The 19,261-nt window shown below is 37.0% G+C and overlaps 1 protein-coding gene, 1 long non-coding RNA gene and 1 pseudogene across 2 annotated transcripts in view; 1 reads left to right on the top strand and 2 right to left on the bottom strand.

Moving 5' to 3' along the window:
- The window catches only part of LOC128777633 (uncharacterized), a 73,906-nt gene that overhangs the window by 39,539 nt on the left and 15,106 nt on the right, over positions 1 to 19,261 (bottom strand). The window lies entirely within an intron of this gene.
- Positions 2,034 to 2,466, bottom strand: LOC109252477 (60S ribosomal protein L26-like; annotated as a pseudogene).
- The window catches only part of STX11 (syntaxin 11), a 44,307-nt gene continuing 37,553 nt past the window's right edge, over positions 12,508 to 19,261 (top strand). The window contains 2 exon segments of the mRNA XM_053904409.1: positions 12,508 to 12,681; positions 12,768 to 12,948. Coding sequence (XP_053760384.1) covers positions 12,906 to 12,948 — 43 coding nt within the window. The 5' untranslated portion in view covers positions 12,508 to 12,681; positions 12,768 to 12,905.

The raw sequence follows: 19,261 nt of genomic DNA, 5'->3' as shown, positions 1-19,261 counted from the left end.
ATTCAAGTAATAATATAAGAAAGCGAGCGGCTCAACAAAGTCACAGCACACATGCACTTAGTTCAAAGAGTTGGTGGACTTAGACTCATAAAGTCTGTGCCATAACAAATACTCCTCAAGTGTATGCTCATTTTCAGTATACACTTTCCTCCTCTCTATTTTCAAGTACTTCCATGTACGTCATCTTATTTATCCCTGAATAGAGGAATTATCCCCATAAGGCAGATGACAAAACTGAAACCCGGGAAGTTTAAATGACTTGCTCACTCTATTCAGCTGGGAAAGCTAACAACCCATAAATTGAAAGCAGGTACTGTGCTTTCAAACACTCCAACTTTAATACTTTACAATATATTAAAAGGCCATTTACCTGCTTGCTGACTCTGTAACCTATACTTTCTGTGACCTGTCGTCCTAAAAATCGGTCTTTTGATTTCACTCCTGGGAGGGCCCTTCCTTGTCAGGAGGAAGTGTTAGTACAGTCATATAGAAAAGGCTTTAACATTTTAAACCTCTTTGCACACTTATCAGGTCCACAGCAATTAAAAATGAACAAACAATCAGACAAAACCAACTCAAGTGGTAGTAGTGACCTTTGAAAGCTACTCTTTAGGTCAAGAGACCATCAGTTGGCTATAAGGACAGAAGTCATCAAATGTACCTGAAACACAGATAACCAGCTCAAAGTCAGCTCAGAAAAGGAACCCTGCCAGAAGCTTGTGTTTGTCTATTTAATCTTCTTCAACAAACACTGGAGAACACAAGGTTGTGTGAAAGGTTTCTCAGACATATATTTTTAGGAAAGTCTACTCTTACCTGCCATTTTCTTTCATTCACAATGATAATATTATTTACTGAGTTCTTACTACATGCCAAGCACTCTTAGATCTTTATGTAGTAAACTCACTCATCCCCATATAGGCCCTATGACATAGGTGCCCTTTGTATCTTGACTTTCAGGTAACCAAGCAGGCAGAGGAAGGTGAAGTAACTTGGCCCAGGTCACCCAGCTCAGCAAAGCTCTGAGCCCAGACAATCTCTCTCTCTCTCTCTCTTTTTTTTTTAATGTTTATTTGTTTACTTCTGAGAGAGAGAGAGAGTGGGGGAGTGGTTGAGAGAGAGGGAGGGAGACTCCCAAGCAGACTCTGCACTGTCAGCACAGACCCCAATGTGGGGCTTGAACCCACAAACCATGACCTGAGCCAAAGTCAGACGTTTAACCGACTGAGCCACCCAGGCACCTCTACTCTTTTTTTTTTTTAATGTTTATTTATTTATTTTGAGAGAGAGAGAGAGAGAGAGCGAGAAGAGAGAGCGGGGCAGGGGCAAAGAGAGAGAATCCCAAGCAGGCTCTGTGCTGTCAGTGCAAAGCCTGAGGTGGGGCTCAAACTCATGAGCTGTGAGTTCATGACCTGAGCAGAAATCAAGAGTCAGAGGCTTAACTGACTGAGCCACTCAGGCGCCCCTGGATGGTCTGACTCTTAACCTCTATGTCTTATTGTACTCCAGTTCAGGCCTTCATCAGTTCCCTTAGATGCATTCCTGCTCACCTGAAATCTTCCAGAGCACAAGCATCTGTACCAGTAGAGTGCCCAGTACTGTGAATGCTCAGCCGAGTTCATTGTATGATTGATAGAATGAATGAAGGAGGGACAGATGAATGAAAGAATGAGTATAGAAATGTGTTCTGAGAGGTCAGAAAAAGAAGAGATTCTTTTAGAGTAGGTGGGGTAGGAAGAAAAGGTCACATCAAAGAGCCTTGAATAATGGTAGGATTTCAAAAGGCAGAGATAAAGAAAAGGGAATTTCAGGTGGAAAAATTATATAAAGCTGGAGACACTGGAAAGCCTGGAGATACAGTCAGAGAACAGCAAGTTGAACAAATTGGCAGTGGCTTATTCTTGGGCTACATGAATGAAGGTAATGCAGAGAGAGGTCTGATCAGGTTAACGTGAAGTTAGTTTGCTGAATGTTTTATTTTTTTTTCATTTTAATAGTTTTTGTTTAAAGCTGTGTATAAGATTAGTTTATTCCTACATCTTCTCAGTTGTTTCTTCCTTATATTTGCCCTTTTATTTTACTACTTGGTGAGATTTAGTTTTACGTTCAAGGATCTTTTTGTGGTCTTTGTCCACTTTTAGTCTAGTGATAACCACCTTGCTGGGGTGAATGCCCACATGGACAGTTGTGCCACTTGCCTTCTGTCGCTGTACCTATTCAGTGTAGACAGCATATTTTTTCCCATACACCTGGACTACTTTGCCAATTTGCTGACCTTTGTAGTGTCCTTGCACAAGCTGTACTTCATCATCCTTCCGGATGGCCACGGGTCAAATGTTGTACTTCTGTCTCAGCTTTTTGGAAAGAGAGGAAGATACAATCTCTCTGCAAATGTGGGAAAGGTGCATTGAAATGCCTTCTATGGTTCTTGCTCCGCTCAGAAGTCACAGAGGGATTGAACTTCATCTTGGCCACTGGCACTTCAGCGATGGCCGCAAAAAGAAAGAAGTACTGAATGTTTTATAGCAGGCTGAAGGAATCACTGCTTTGAAGAACTGGATGCCTCCGGAGGAGTATAAATGTAGATGTAAAGGATGACAATCTTGGGACTATGCTTTTGGGAAGCTGAATGGGCAGTAATGTGTCAGAAATTCAGGGCAGGGGTTGCTGACCTATAATGAATGAATACATGAATGAGTCTTAGGATGTCTGTGAATCCCTGAAAGGCACACAAAATTTTGTCTGTATTTGTTTACGTACATACTTCTACTGAGACTGTCTACAACCTCTCAATGATTCTCAAAAATTGTGACCACCCCCCTGCCCCAAACAGGACAGCCACAAGGCAAACATCCAAATAGATACCATAATTCCATATATCTAAGTATCTTAATATTATAAATGAAGTTCAACTGTTGAATAAAATATGTTCTTCAACCTCACAATATGTAGTACAGTAATGATATTCAAATTTTACTTTGAATTTACTTTTATAAAAATGTAAATTAATGTAAATACTAAAACCTCAAAATATTAAACATGTTAAAAACTATATATAAAAACTATCTGTTAAAAACTAAAAAGCAATTAAAATAATGATGAAATACTACTACGTACCTATGCTAATAGGTATCCAAAACACCAACAACACCAAATGCTGGTGAGGATATGGAGAAACAGAAGATCTCATTCACTGCCGGTGGGAATGCAAAATGATGCAGCCACTTTGGAAGACAGTTTGACAGTTTCTTACAAAACTAAACATGCTGTTATCATAGAGTCTGGCAATCCCACCCTTTGGTTGGTGAGTGGATAAACAAACTGAGCATATCCAGACAACGGTATATTATTCAACAACAAAAAAGAAATGAGCTATAACCTACAAAAAGACACACTGGAAACTTGAATGCATATTACTTAGTGAAAGAAGCCATTCTAAAAAGGCTACATACTATACAATTCCAACTATATGACATTTTGGAAAAGGCAAGAGTGTGGAGACATAAAAAAAATCAGTGGTTTCCAGGAAGGAAGGGGGTGATGAATAAGTGGGCCACAGGAATTTTTTAAAGCAATAAACTATTTAGTATGAGACATGTGGATATGTTTATTTAAATTCAATTCAAAAAAAAAAATCACACACACATTCACATGCTCCCCGCACCCCCACACACACTCCAGAGCATGTACAACACACAGTGAATCCTAATATAAACTATAGACTTTAGTTAATAATGTATTTATAGTGGCTCATCAGTTGTAACAAATGTACCCACTAATGCCAGAGGAGGGCTGGGTGGGGGTTACTCTATACTTTCTGCTCAGTATTTCCTGTAAATATAAAACTACCCCCCAAAATAAAGTCTATTATTTTAAAACTTAAAAGGCAAAATGCAAATGATGATGAATATAAAAACTTAAAAATTATTTAAATAGAAAGGAATTTTATTAATTTATTAATTCATGCATTTGGAAGCTGATATTGAACATAAACTTAAGATTATTTCTTCTTGATTAATTGATCTCTATCATTAAGAAATCACTTTCTTTATCACTACTAATATTTCTGCTCTGAAATGTGTTTTGTCTAGCATTAATGGAAATACTCTTGGTTTCTTTTGATTTGTGTTAGCTATCTTTTTTCTATTCTTTTGTTTTCAATCTGTTTGAATCTTTATATTTAATAAGAGATTTTCTTGTAGGCAGCATATTGTTGTGCTTTGCTTTTTATCCAATCTGACCATCTCTGCCTTTTAATTAAGAATGATTAGACCATTTATATTTAATGTGATTATTTTGTGTTAGACTGACATCTAATCTTGCTGTTTGTTTTCTATTGGTTCCATCTCTGTTCTCTTTTCCCTCTTTTTTTGCTTTCTTTTGGATCAATTAAACATTTTAATGGTTCCATTTTTGTTCTCTTTTCCTGGCACGTTATTTTGTCATTTTAGTTGCTTTGGGGTTTGTGGTATCCCTCATTCACTTATTACAGTTTACTTTCAAGGGATTTTATATCATTTTACAAATAGTTTATCAGCCTATTTTAAGGTTCTATTATTGTCATACATTTTTCATTTGAATATTTTATAAATCCCACACTATATTTTTATTATTTTTGTTTAAATAGCTAATTATCTTTTAAAGACATTTAATAATAAGAAAAAACCCTGAGTATTTATTTATGTAGTTACCATTTCTGGTATTCTTCCTTTTTTATTGGTAGATGTCCATATTTCCATCTAGCATCATTTTCCTGTTGCCTGAAGGACTTCCTTTCATATATCTTACGGTGTGCTGGTAATAAATTTTATAGTCTGTTGGTAATAAATTCTTTCAGTTTTTTATGTCTGAGAAAATATTTATTTCACCTTCGTTTGTAAAAGATACATTGTGTATAAAATGATAGACTGACAGTATTTTCCTTTAATATTTTTACCTTTTAGTCCTCCACCATTTCTCTGTTATATTATTACAGATGTGAAATTTGCTGTTCTCCTCATCTTTTTATCTTTTTTTCTTCTCTACATAATGTGCCTTTTTTCCTCTGGCTGCTTTTAAGATGTTCCCTTTATCATTGGTTTTGAGTAATTTAGTTATGATATGCTTTGGTGTACTTCATGTATCTTGTGCTTGGGTTCACGGAGCTTCTTGGATCTATGGGTTTATAGGTTACAATAAATCTGGAAGAATTTTGGACATTATTTCTTCAAGTACTTCTTCCATCTCTCTTTTCCTTTGGGGAATTCCAACTGTGTGTGTGATACGTGTGTATGTTTGTGGGGGGGGGGGAGTGGTGCTGAGATTTCCTACTCTTAAAGAGAACAGATAAATGGGGTGCCTGGGTGGCTCAGTCGGTTAAGCATCGACTTCGGCTCAGGTCATGATCTCATGGTCTGTGAGTTCAAGCCCCGCGTCGGGCTCTGTGCTGACAGCTCAGAGCCTGGAGCCTGCTTCAGATTCTGTGTCTCCCTCTCTCTCTGCCCCTCCCCCACTCACGCTTTGTCTCACTCTGTTTCTCAAAAACAAATAAATGTAAAAAAAAAAAATTTTTTTTTAAAAAGGATGATACTTGGGGTGCCTGGGTGGCTCAGTCGGTTAGGCGTCTGACTTCAGCTCAGGTCATGATCTCACGGTCCGTGAGTTCGGGCCCCGCGTCGAGCTCTGTGCTGAGAGCTCAGAGCCTGGAGCCTGTTTCAGATTCTGTGTCTCCCTCTCTCTCTGACCCTCCCCCATTCATGCTCTGTCTCTCTCTGTCTCAAAAATAAATAAACATTAAAAAAATTTAAAAAAAGAGAACAGATAAATTACTATGTCTGGTAATTTTTAATTAGATGCTGTAGATTATGCATTATACCTTGTTGGGTGCTAGGTGTTTTTGAATTCCCATAAGTGTTCTTGAACTTCGTTATGTTAAATTACTTGGAGACAGTTTGATGCCACTGAGGGAAAAATTTTCTGACCACTCCTTCCAGTAAATTATAAGGTTTTCCAGTCTGGTTTGTGAGAATAGGCACCATTTCTGGCTGTGTGTAGACAGTAGTTACTGCTTCCTCCAATCCTTTTAGTTGGTTTTGCCCCCAGCCCCAGGTAGTTTTCTGACATGCATTAACTGATAAATCCTCTGCTGAATACTCAAGGGGGATCTTGTGCAAATCTGCTCGCATCTCTCTCTAGTCATCTATCTCCAGTATTCTATCCTATGAACTTTAGTCACCTTCATTTCCCTGGATTCAGCTTCATCTCAACTCAGGGAATCTGCCTGGCTTCTTCTCCATGCCATGTGCTAGAAACTCTCCCAAAGCAGCAAGCTGGGACAAGTGGGGCTTACTTTCCATGTTTTCCATATCTTGGGGATCACAGTCCTTCATTATTTGATGTTTAATATCTTGAAAATTGGTGTTTATATATTTTGTCTTTGCTGTTGTTCTTCAGTTGGGAGGTTAAATCTGGTCCCTGTTACTCTATCATGTTTGGAAGCAGAAGTCAATGTATAAGTATAACCAAATAGTAGAGCAGTATCTAGACTCATTTTACTCAGCTTGGGCAGGAGTAGAAAAATGACTGTTAATAACCAAGACTTACAGTGGGGTTCCATGAATTTCTGGATTTACTATAAACTTGTAGAGTTAGAAAGGTACACAGAAATTATCTGTCCTAAAAGAATATGATGCCTGGGAATAGTCTAGGGTAGAAGGCATAAATATGAGGGAATATACTGACCATGAGTTAATAAATACTTTTGCTTAGGAATTAACTATTCTAAAGACTTTTGTCCAGGCCCAACATTTGCCATAACAAAAAATTTTAAAAATTATGGAGTCCAACTCTTTGGTTTTACAGAATAGGAAATCCTATAAAGAAAGGTATGCAGCTATGTTGGGGATAGTATGATGATGACGATAATGATAATGTTCATTATTTTACACTAAGCAAAGTACTTTCTCATTTCATCCTGCACAAACCACAGAAATAAAAGAAGAAATGAGTGCTTGGAGAAAGGTGAGTCTGTCTGATTTATCATGATGAAAATTTGTGGTTATTACAAATAAAGCTGGGAAGTGATGATGATGATGATGATAATTATAGTAGCTTACTACATTCAAGGCACAGTTCTAAGCGGTTTGCATGAGTTATCTCATTAATTTGTAATAACTTGCATATACAAAATAGTCTGCAATTCACATTTTTTTCACATGTTGGCATTTCTGAAGTCAGGATGCATCTTTTGACTATTGGTATAGTTATAGTTACTGTCAATATGGAGAGTTTAGTATTTTCAGAGAGGGTGTGCCTTTGTTTTAGCTGGTCATCTAGTGGCATAATCAATCCATTCCCTATAAATGAATATCTGCTTGAGGCTCTTTGTCCCACACAGGTAATATGAATTCAGACTTCCGAACCATTTTACAAAGTTGGCATTGCCCTGATGCCAAATCCAACTTGATACATTTCTCAGGGGAGATTTTTTTCCTCCCTACATCCAGTGTCAAATTAAGACACAAGTAAGACCTAGATTGAGACAAGATGGTGGGCCTGCAAGGAGGAGTTGTCAAAGGATGAAAATGGGGTGACAGAAGCAGAATTTAAAAGCAGTTTCTATCAACACATCTTTTTTTCACTCTACTTGATTAGTACCTTGATTCTCTATGGCAGTAGCAACAGTAAAATAGGCAATATTAAACACAACTATTTTGAAACATTTATTTCCAATTGAAATGGAACTTTATATTGTGTTTATTAATTTATGTATTTTTCTCTTCCAGATGACTATAAATGAAAAGTAGAGCTTGTTTTGACACTTTCAACAATGGATAGATCATTCACACAGAAAATCAATAAGGAAACATTAGACTTACACTATGCACTGTAACAGATGGACTTAACAGACATTTGCAGAACATTCCACCCAACAGCAGAAGAATACACATTTTCTCAAGCGCACATGTAATGTTCTCCAGGATACATCATATGTTAGACCACAAAGCATCTCTTAATAAATTTAAAAAGATAGAAATCATATCAAGCAACTTTTCCGAACATAATGGTATAAAACTAGAAATCAGTTGCAAGAAGAAAACTGAAAAATTCACAAATACATGGTGAGTAAACAACATGCTACTGAAAAATCAATGTATTTAAAAAGAAATCAGGGGCATCTGGGTGGCTCAGTCGGTTAAGTGGCCGACTTCGGCTCAGGTCATTTTCTCACAGTTCGTGGGTTCGAGCCCCACATTGGGCTCTGTGCTGACAGCTCAGAGCCTGGAGCTTGCTTCAGATTCTGTGTCTTCCTCTCTCTCTGCCCCTCCCCACCTGTGCACTGTCTCTCTCTTTCTCTCTCTCTCAAAATAAATACACATTAAAAATTTTTTTAAAAAAAGAAGAAATCAAAAGAGAATTAAAAATTCATGAGACAAAAAAATATGGAAGCACTAGCTACCAAAACTAATGGAGGAAAAGCAGCTGTAAGAGGGAAGTCCATAGCAACAAATGCCTACATAATGAAAAAAAAAAAACACTTAAATAAACAACTTTACACCTCCAGAAATAAGAAAAGAATAATAAACTAAACATAAAGTTAGCAGAAGGAGAGAAATAACAAAGATGAGAGTGGAAATAAAGGAAGTAGAGACTATAAAGACAATTAAAAAGATCAATGAAACTAAGGGGAGGGTTTTTTTGGAAAAAGCAAACAAAATTGATAAACCTTTATCTAGGATTACCAAGAAAAAAAGACAGAGAAGACTCAAAGTTCGAAATGAAAGAAACATTATAACTGATACCACAGAAATACAAAGGATCATGAGAAACTAAGATGAATAATTATATGCTAATAAATTGTCAACCTAGAAGAAAAAGAAATTTCCTAGAAACACACAACCTCCTAAGCCTAAGTTATGAAGAAATACAAAATCCGAATAGGCCCATTACAAATGAGGTGATTAAATCAGTAATAAAAGCCCTCCTAACAAACAAAAGTCTAGGACCAAGTGGCTTCACTGATGAATTCTACCAAATATTTTAAAACTGAGTATCAATCCTTTTCAAACTATTCCAAAAAAAAAAAAAATAGAAGAGCACAGAACACTTCCAAACCATTTTACAAAGTTGGCATTACCCTGATACCAAATCCAATTAAGGACAACTACAAGAAAAAAAAATTACAGGCCATACTGATGAATGTAGATGAAAAATCCTCAACAAAATATTAGCAAACTGAATTCAACAATATATAAAAAAGATGGCATACCATGATCAAGTGGAATTTATTTCAGGGATGCAAGAATGATAAAACATCTCCAAATTAATCAACATGATACACCACATTAACAAAGTGAAGGATAAAAATCTTACAATCACCTCAATCGATGCAGAAAAAGCGTTTGACAAGGTTTAACATTGATTCATGATAAAATCTCATAACAACCTCAGTACAGAGTGAACATACCTTAACATAATAAAGGCTACATGTGACAAGCCCATAGTTGTCATCAGGCTCAATGGTGTAAAGCTGAAAGCTTTTCTTATAAGATCAGGAACAAGGTAAGGATGCCTACTCTTGTCACTTTTATTCAACATGTTACTAGAAGCTTTAGCCACAGCAATTAGGTGGGAAAAAGAAATAAAAGCCATCCAAATCGAAAGGTAGAAATAAAACTTTTTCTACTTGCAGATTACATATAATACATAGAAAATCCTAAAAACTCCACCAAAAATTGTTAGAGCTAATTAAAAAATTCAGTGAAGTTGAAGATTACAAAATCAATACACAAAAATCAGTTGTGTTCCTACACCTTGACAATGAACTGCCAGTAAGAGAAATTAAGTAAACAATCCACTTACAATTACATCAAAATGAGTGATTTTTGAGGAATAAACTTAATCAATGAGGAGAAAGATCTGTACACTGAGAACTACAAGACATTGATGAAAGAAATTGAAGAAGACAAAAATAAATGGAAAGATAATATGTGTTCATGGATTAGAAAAATTAATATTGTTAAAATATCCATACTACCGGAAGCAGTTTGATAGGGATTCAATACAACCAAAATTCCAGTGGCATTTTTCACAGAAATAGTATGATATTAGCATAAATAGAGACACATAAATCAATGCAACATAATAGAGAGCCCAGAAATAAACCCATGCATATGCGGTCAACTAATTTTCCATAAAAGAGCCAAGAATATACAATGGAAAAAGGCTAGTCTCTTCCAGACATGGTGTTGGAGAAACTGGACAACCAAATGTAAAAGAATGAAACTCTCCTCTATCTTACATCATACACAAAACCAAGTCAAAGTACTTGAATGAGAGACCTGAAACTCCTTAGAAGAAAACATAGGGGATAAGCTCCTTGACATCACTCTTGGCAATGATTTTTTTTTTTTTTTTTTTTGGATTTGACACCAAAAGCAAACATAATAAAAGCAAAAATAAACAAGTGAAATGACATCAAATAAAAAGATTTTGCACAGGAAATTATCAACAAAATAAAAAGGCAACCTACCAAATGGGAGAACATATTTACAAATCATATATATTATAAGGGGTTAATATCCAAAACATATAAATGATTCATACAACTCAATATCAAAAACAAAACAAAACAAAACAAAATATTCTAAAAATGGGCAGAGGTACTGAACAGACATTTCTCCAAAGAAGATATACAAATGACCAACATATGAAAAGGTGTTCAACATCACTAATTATCAGGGAAATACAAATCAAAAGTACGAGATATCACCTTACACCTGTTAGAGTGGCTACCATCAAAAAGATAAGAGATAACAAGTTGAAAAAGATATGCAAAAAGGGGACCCCTTGTGCATTGTTGGTGGGAATGTAAGTTGGTGCACCTTCTATGGAAAATAGTATGAAAATTCTTCAAAAAATTGAAAATAGAACTACCATATGATCTAGCAATTCCACTTCTGGGTATAAATCCAAAAGAAATGAAAATGGAATAATGAAGAGATACCTGCACTCCCATGTTCCTTGCAGCATTATTCACAGTGGCCAAGCTATAGAAACAACTAAGGGACACCTATGTGGCTCAGTCGGTTAAGCATCCAACTTTGGCTCAGGTCATGATCTCACAGTTTGTAGGTTTGAGCCCTGTGTCCAGCTCTGTGCTGACAGCTCAGAGCCCGGAGTCTGCTTCGGATTCTGTGTCTCCTTCTCTCTCTGCCCCTCTCCCTCTCCCTCTCGCACTCTCTGTCTCAAAAATAAATAAATGTTAGAAACAACCAAAGTGCCTATCAACGGATGAATGGGGAAAGAAGATGTGTTATATAGATACAATGGGATATTATTGGGCCATGAGAAAGAAGGAAATGTTACCATTTGCGACAATGTGGATGGACCTTGTGAACATTATGCAAATTAAATAAGCCAGACAGAGAAAGGCAAATACTTCATGGTACCACTTATATATGGAAACTTAAAAAAAAAAAAAAAAAAAAAGTCAAACTCATAGAAAGAGTAGAAAGAGAAAGTAGAATCGTGGTTGCCAAGGGCTGGGGGTTGAGAGAAATAGGGAGAGGTTGGTAAAAAAGCACAAGCTTTCAGCTATGAGATGCATAATGTTTGAAGATTTAATGTAAAACATTGTGACTATAATTGATAACAGTAAATTTATATAATTGAAATTTGTTAAGAGAATATAACTTTTTTGCTTCATCAAAACAACATAAATCAATGCTGCTTATTTTAATATTAAGTTTATACTTTTAATATGTAGATTTGTTCAAGTTTTTAAAGTTTTTAATTTGAATTCTAGTATAGTTAACATACAGTGTTCTATTAGTTTCAGGTGCACTATAGTATAGTGATTCAACAATGCTATATATTACTCAGGGCCCATCATGGTAAGTGTACTCTTAATCCCCTTCACCTATTTCAACTATCCTCCCCCCCACCCCCACCTCTGGTAACCATCAGTGTGTTCTCTATAGTTAAGAGTTTCTTTCTTGGTTTGTCTCTCTCTTTTTTGTCCTTTGTTCATTTGTTTCTTAAATTCTGCATATGATTTACTTAAATTTTACAGTTTCCTAATGAGGCTGTAACCATAAGGAATTTATACCATGTTTATGTAAGTTACATATACTTGAATATATGTCATATTCAGGTAATTTGTCAACACTGGGTATCATATATTCTTTTTCCTTGAAAAGGGGTCTACTCACTACTGAAGTTGGAGAGATGATGTCCTGGGGCCCTGAAAGAAATAGGGCATGAATAGATTATATGCAGCACTCACATTTGCATTGTAATCAGTTATGGATTCCTATTGGCATGAGGGCATTAAATGTTTTGTAAATGTTTCTTTGTGACTAGGGATGTAGAATTGTGGCAATTCTTCCTGTTTCATAATTCAACTTTGTCCATCACCAACTTGTAGAAAATAGGGTTTAAAGAAATCAGCTAGAGTGGCCTGCTTTCAACACTGAGAGTTAGTGATGCAAGGCCATGTCAGCTCCTACCAAAGATTCCTACTCACGCTCGGGGCACATAAGTAAGGTAAGGAACTGCGGACTGAGAGGAACATCTATCAGCTTCCCCAAGTTCTCATCAACAAGATCACCATCCCAAGAGTAGATACCTGCAAGAAGTCTGTCCACTGAATCTGTGAATTTACACCTGAGACTTTGATCTGTTTCCACAGTGTCACTTTTGGTATGTTCATCTTTAAGACATCTTCATCATTTGAAACATGTTTGTTTTTTTGTGGTGCCAAGATTGTACTTTTAAATTTTCTTTAGGGTCACGGAAGGATGCTGGCTGTGGTCCGTGCACTCACAGAAACTATAAACCATCTTTGAGGAAGGACTCAGTCTACCTGAAGAGTGTGTTGAAGGGAAAAGTAAAACAAAGTCGCGGAGCTGCAAGAAGAGGATGAAATGGATGAAGAAAAAGAGAAGAAAACCATGTCTCAGCCCCAAAGTAAGGCTTTTTGGTGTAGACATACATAGTTTCCAAATGGATGGTACAAATTCATCAAGATGAACAAAATATGGATTATAAAAATGTTTAGTCTATTTGTGAGAATCATGCTTGTTGAGAACAAATTTAATTATTCAAATTCAAAAATCAATATTTAAAGGCTTACGACTAAACTATTACCTATAAAAGGCATGGCTCATTTGCTACATTCTGTTTATGCTTTTCTGTTTCACTTTTATCAGTTCCTCAGGACAGGAGGATGGTGTAAAAAGGGGTTTACCAGAAGTGAGTATTGAGTAACAGTCTCATCTTAAAATAGTTTTGTAACTTGTTATGCAAAATCACAGTTGAGAAAAAAACCATTTAGTGTCATTAAGCAGATCAATTATACTATCTCTGCACCTAGTATTTTTTAGTCCCTTCTCTTTCACAGAGAATGTTCTATTTGTATGAATAAAGCAGCCAGTACATGCTCACCTTCAAGCCTCTTGCAAGTATAGCAATATATCAGAGGAAATTTTTCACATAATTGCAATTTGGGTTAAAATAAACAATACAACTATGTCATTTCACGAATTGTAGGCAGGAATAAGATTTAGCTAATACCAAAATAGTACAATTTCACCACTAATTTTCTACCCCTCCTATATACCATGCACAGAAAAATAAGCTTACTAGACAATAAGAAATTTACTTTTCTATGAGTTATCTGTTGCATTCTTTTATTTTTTTTTTGTAAGTTTTCTAAGCTTATATAGATTTAGACATTGCTCTTTGAGGGTAGGTAACCGGATAAGAGAAATCCTTTGTTTTGGATAGTCCTTATTTTTCAGTTCTTCTGTGGTCTTTGATGTTGTTCTTGGATTCTTTATTGGTGGTTAAGAGCATGAACTTTTGTATTGGACACCAGGATTTGAATCTAGGGTCCTTTGCTTGCTGGTGCTGTGGCAGTGGACAGGAGGCTTTAAGGCTCATTCTTCCCCTGTCAAATGGGGTTGGGTTGTACACACTTCATCAATTTGTGATGAAAATTAAACAAGATAATATATGAAAATGTTAGCATAGTGCTTGGCACACTGCAACTGATGAATAAGTATCAGTTAACTTTAATATAGGTATTAGCATTATGGGGTTTACATATTTTTAGATGAGCTGATGTCTGCTAGTAATTGTACAGTTAAACACTGAGCTTCAAAGGGTATCTTAGTCCATGTAGGCTTTACGCTATATAGGAAAAATACTCTAGACTTTATGGCTTATCAATAGCAGAAATTGATTTGTCACAGTTCTGGAGACTGGGAAGTCTAAGATCAAGGTGCCAACAGATTTGGTGTCTGGTGAGAGCCCGCTTCCTGGTTCATAGATGGCCGTCTACTTGTTGTGTTCTCACATGACGGAAGGGGAAAGAGAGCTCCGTGGGACCACTTTTATAAGAACATGAATCTCATTCTTGAGGGCTCCATCCGCATGACCTAATCACCTCCCAAGGTCCTCCTTCCTAACACCATCACGTTGGGGATTGGATTACAACATGAATTTTTGGCAGGCACCATTATTCGGTGTAGAGGGAGGGGTTAGAAACTCCAGTAAGCTGTGTATATTGAGTAATGATGGCTGGTTTGTAGTACTGAGGTATAGATTTTCTCCCATATCAAGAAGTAATTTAAAGCTTGTTAGATATTAAAATATTTAATATCTTAAAAATTAACTGACTTGTTTTATAGTCTTATTTATATGTATTTCCATAAATAATATTTTATGTAGAGAAGATAAATGCAAAAAGATTTGCCTATGAATCAGTATTTTTCTAATCTGAGTGTGCTGGAGAAAAATCTATATTATATGACATATGACATGGTTTCTTCATAAAGCTAACCAGTGCACTGATATAAGAAGATGCTAAAATTATCAGGGAATATTTTTCTAAGGACTGTAGGTATAAAATTTTCAGAGCAGGGATTTGGACACTGTGGTCTAGCTACTGATAAAGGATGCTGTATCAGGGTCCCATCGGGAAACAGATGGCACATTCAAGTTAGAATTATTCCGTGAAGGTTTATAAAGAAAGGTAATATTTAAAGGCATAGGCAGACTGGAAACTATATGTATTCTATATGTGATACCCCAGGTCTGAGAATCACGAGTAGGGAGAGATATTCAGAACCAGGAAGGAGAGGGAATCATGTAGAACAGACCACTTTAGAAGAACAGTGACCTGTGGAGAACACAGAGAGCCCTTCTGTTTCAAATAAATTCCTGGACCCCATCCGGCTGCTTCTGCTCTCCTGCTAGATCCCCCTATTGGCCAAGCCCAAGAGAAATTAAAGGGTAGAGGAAACTATTGCAATAGCCCATAGAGATCAACCACCCAGGGTAGAGTGTAGGATGGTGAGAGGTAGAAAGTAGACGTGAAGGGGCAAACAGAAGATGCCTGCATACATGTTGACATTATAAAAATCTAGAATTTATTTTTTCTTGTTATTATATTTATTGGTGGTGAGTGCTTATAAAAGAGTTGAAGCTTTATAAACATGCGCTGCACAAGATCCTTACAGGAATTAAATTTTAAGCTACTTTTTGAACAATGGAAGAAAAAAACCGTAGCTTAAAATCCATGTTTTGTTAAAAACAAGTAAACAAACAAACAAACAAACAGTGCTAGATCTCCTAAATCTCATTATGCCTGGGTGCCACCCTCTAAAATGTCATCTCAGTGCCCTGAGCTCCAAAGTTCACAAGCTCACTTGTGTCATTCATTCACTCATCTTTCAACAAATATTTACTGACAGTCTCTAATTATTGTGTTAAGTTTTGGGTAAAAAGTAGTAAACTGGCAAAGTATTAAGTGGAGACATAATCTCCATTCTGAATCTAAGAATATTTTATTAAACCAATGGTTTAGTAGAGAACAGTTTTGAATCACATAGAGAAAGATTTAAATAGTTTAGTAAATCTGTGTTCATAAAGATAATCAAGAGGGACAGAACCATGTGATCACTGAAAGTCCAAATATAATATTAAAACATAAAAATTTGAGACTTTGCACAGCAGCCATTTACGTAGTAAGGGGCCACAGACTTTTTAGGCAGCATAGTCCCTCCCTCCCAAAGACCTTTATCTTAAATTTTAAGGTGTCCAATTCTGGAAAAGCTGATCCAAATATGAATTGTGAGACAAAGCACAGGGTGCTAGCAGGATCTGGAAAGCACTGCTCAATATAGTAACCAAAGAACCATCTGCAATCATGCTAATTTCCTACTCTGCACAGTCCAATGCAGTGGGCACTAATAACCATTAGTTACGGTGGCTCTTATGCACTGAAAATGGCACTGAGACTAAGGAACTGAATTTGAAATTTTGCTTCATCTTAATTAATTTAAATTTAAATAGCTACATGTGGCTACAATAATGGACACTGAAGATCTAGAACAAGATGTGCAAGATGGGGCTTGCTGATTCATTTAACCTCATTTCCTTTTTTGACAGGGCTAACAACAGCTGTTCATTTACTCATACACCATCATGTGCCTAGCAGCATAGAGAGGAATTTCCATAGGGAGGAAATCAAAGACAGGTTTAAGAAGATAACAAGTGTTGGCAAGGAGATGGAGAAATCAGAACCCTTGTGCTTTATCTGGATTTACCCTAGAGTCCTCATCCATATTCATAGTTCAGACTGGAGGTGAGAGCCAACCTTTCCAGAAAAAAATGTATAAAACATAGGAGACCTACCTGGAAGCCTAGAAGGAGGTGGGCACATCAGCTGCAGAAAAGCCAGGTCAGTCTAGACTTTGTCATTACCAATATCTTCATCCCTTCATAATCTAAGTCTCAAAGATGCCACTCCCTCATAACCAACTTGCATTTTTCCAACTGAATCTTTCTAACCCCGTCACTGCACAACTTCTTGACACCCTGGAGCGTCCAATCCATTAACCTAACACCTTTCCATTTTGCCTCAACACCATCATTCATGTCCTCTCTTCTCTCCCTCCTTGGTTTAAATGCAACGGTCCTTCCTTATAATTATTCTCTTGCATAGATGCTCCATGCTCTTGTCCTCTCTCCTCCATCATATTCAGCTGGCCAACACTAAACTCTGCTTGTATCTAGACCTCTGCCTAGCATTATTTGTACCCAAGTAGGCAAATGAGACTGGTCAGAACACGTAACTATTCTGACTGGTCTCCCTTTATATCCATGATCTGTGACTTCAAATGGACCCTATTGTTATCCAGCAATCTGACTATATTTTCAAAGTTCATTTACTCTCTCACAACCCCTGGATGATGTTTCAAGCTGACTACCCTCTTCTGAAACTTCTGTCTCTACTCCTCACTCTCCACCAATAACTTTGCCTCTTCACTGAGAAAACATATTCCTGCCTCCACATTCACCAGCATCTGTGCCCATATATTCTGCCTCTCCTCCTGCAATCAGAAAAAAATTCTATCTTCTCCAATTTAACCCCAACATTGCACGTGCATTGGATTCCATCGTTGCTCATCTGCTCAAGAACATTGCTTCAGTAATGATCTTTTCTCTCCCGCATCATCACTTGTTCCTTCTTTTTTTGGTTTATGTCCATGAGCATACAAACAGGTGTATCTTCTAATTAAAAATAAAAATCTCCCTCTTGACCTTATATTTCCTTCCAGCCTTTGCCTCGTTTTTCTGTCTCCATTTACTCTTTTTTTTTATTCTCTCTGGGCCCAATCCAGACACCACCCAAATCTTTCTTATCAAGTGTGCATTGAGCTCCACATGGCCAAGCCCATCGCTCAGTTTTCAGTCCTAATTTTACCGACTTTAGCAGTGTTTGATAGAGTTTGCTCATTCTTGAAACATTGCTTTCTTTCACGTGGCTTCTGGAGCACCATTCTTTGTTAGTCTACCTCCTGTATCACTGATTATGCCTTTTCATTCTCCTTTTTTTGATTCTTCATCCTCCTTGATCCCTGACCTTTGGAGTGCCCCATGGCTCAGACTGCAGACATCTAAATTCTACCTGCACACCACCGATACACTAAAGACTTCCCAATTGATATCATCATCCCAGACACATCTATCCAAATGCCTTCTTGACAACTCAAACTTAAAGTGTCCAAAATGTAACTCTTCCTTCCCAGCAATCTCCCCTCTCCTCCCCCCAGCCCACGACTTCCTGCTCAAGCAGTCTTCCTGGTTAGCGTAAGGAACCTCTTATCTTCTAATTGCTCTGAGTAAAAACCTTAACTCACTTCTTGTACTCTCTCATGTCCTGCACCCAATTAATCAACCAGTGGTGTCAGCTTCTCTTTGGGAATATACCCAGAACCTGCCCACTTCTTACCAGCTCTACTGCTATGGTTTTTTATCAGTCAGGGTTGTCCAGTGAAACAGAACTGTATGCAAATATATATATGAAACATTACAGAGGCTGAGAACTTCCAAGATCTGCAGTAGGCAAGATGGGGACCCAGGAAAGTTAGTGGTATAATTCCAGTCTGAGTCCGAAGGCCTGAAAAGCAGGAAAGCAAATGGTATAACTTCCAGTTTGAGGCCAAGTCTGAAGGCAGGAAAAAGTTGATATCCAAGCTCAAAGATAGGCCTAGAGAGGATCAATTCTCCCTTACCCAGCCTGCTGTTCCATTCAGGCCTTCAACAGATTGGATGACACCAACCCATATTAGGGTGGGCAATCTCCTTTACTCATTCTATAGATTCAAATGTTAATCTCATCTAAAACACTCTTACAGACACATCCAGAATAATCTTTACCCAATACCTGGGCACCCCATTGCCTAGTGGAATTGACAGATAAAATTAACAAGCATGGTTTCCTAACTGGTCGGCCTTCTTCCATCCTCTCCCCCTAACTGGTCAACACAATAGCAAATTAAAAAAAAAAAAAAAAAAAAGCCGTATCAGGTCACTCCTCTACTACAAATTCTTCAATGTCTTCCTTTCTCAAACAGAGTAAACTTTTAAAGCTATCATGACCACCAAGGCCCTACGTGCTCCATTCTCCAACCCTAGCTCCATCACCCATCCATCCATTGTTCTCCCCCCACCCCCCATTCTGTTCTACCCAATTTGATACTAATCCAAGAAGCCAAAAATGCTCCGGCCTCAGGGCCTCTACACCTACAATCTCTCTGCCTGAAATGGTCATACCCAAATATCCACATTACTTCCTCTTTCAACTGTTTTTGTTTTGTTTTGTTTTTTATCTTGGAAGCCTTTGAAATAAACTTTTTTTTTTTTTTAGTTTATTATAGCACTGTTCAATCTCTCTTAATTTGCTTTACTTTTATTAAAATTTTTTTTTAAT

Source organism: Panthera pardus, unplaced genomic scaffold, assembly GCF_024362965.1.
Source record: "Panthera pardus isolate Hobbes unplaced genomic scaffold, ASM2436296v1 HiC_scaffold_17, whole genome shotgun sequence".
NCBI lineage: Eukaryota > Metazoa > Chordata > Mammalia > Carnivora > Felidae > Panthera > Panthera pardus.
The sequence above is the reverse complement of the archived record's forward strand: the minus strand, read 5'-3'. Positions and strand labels throughout refer to the sequence as shown.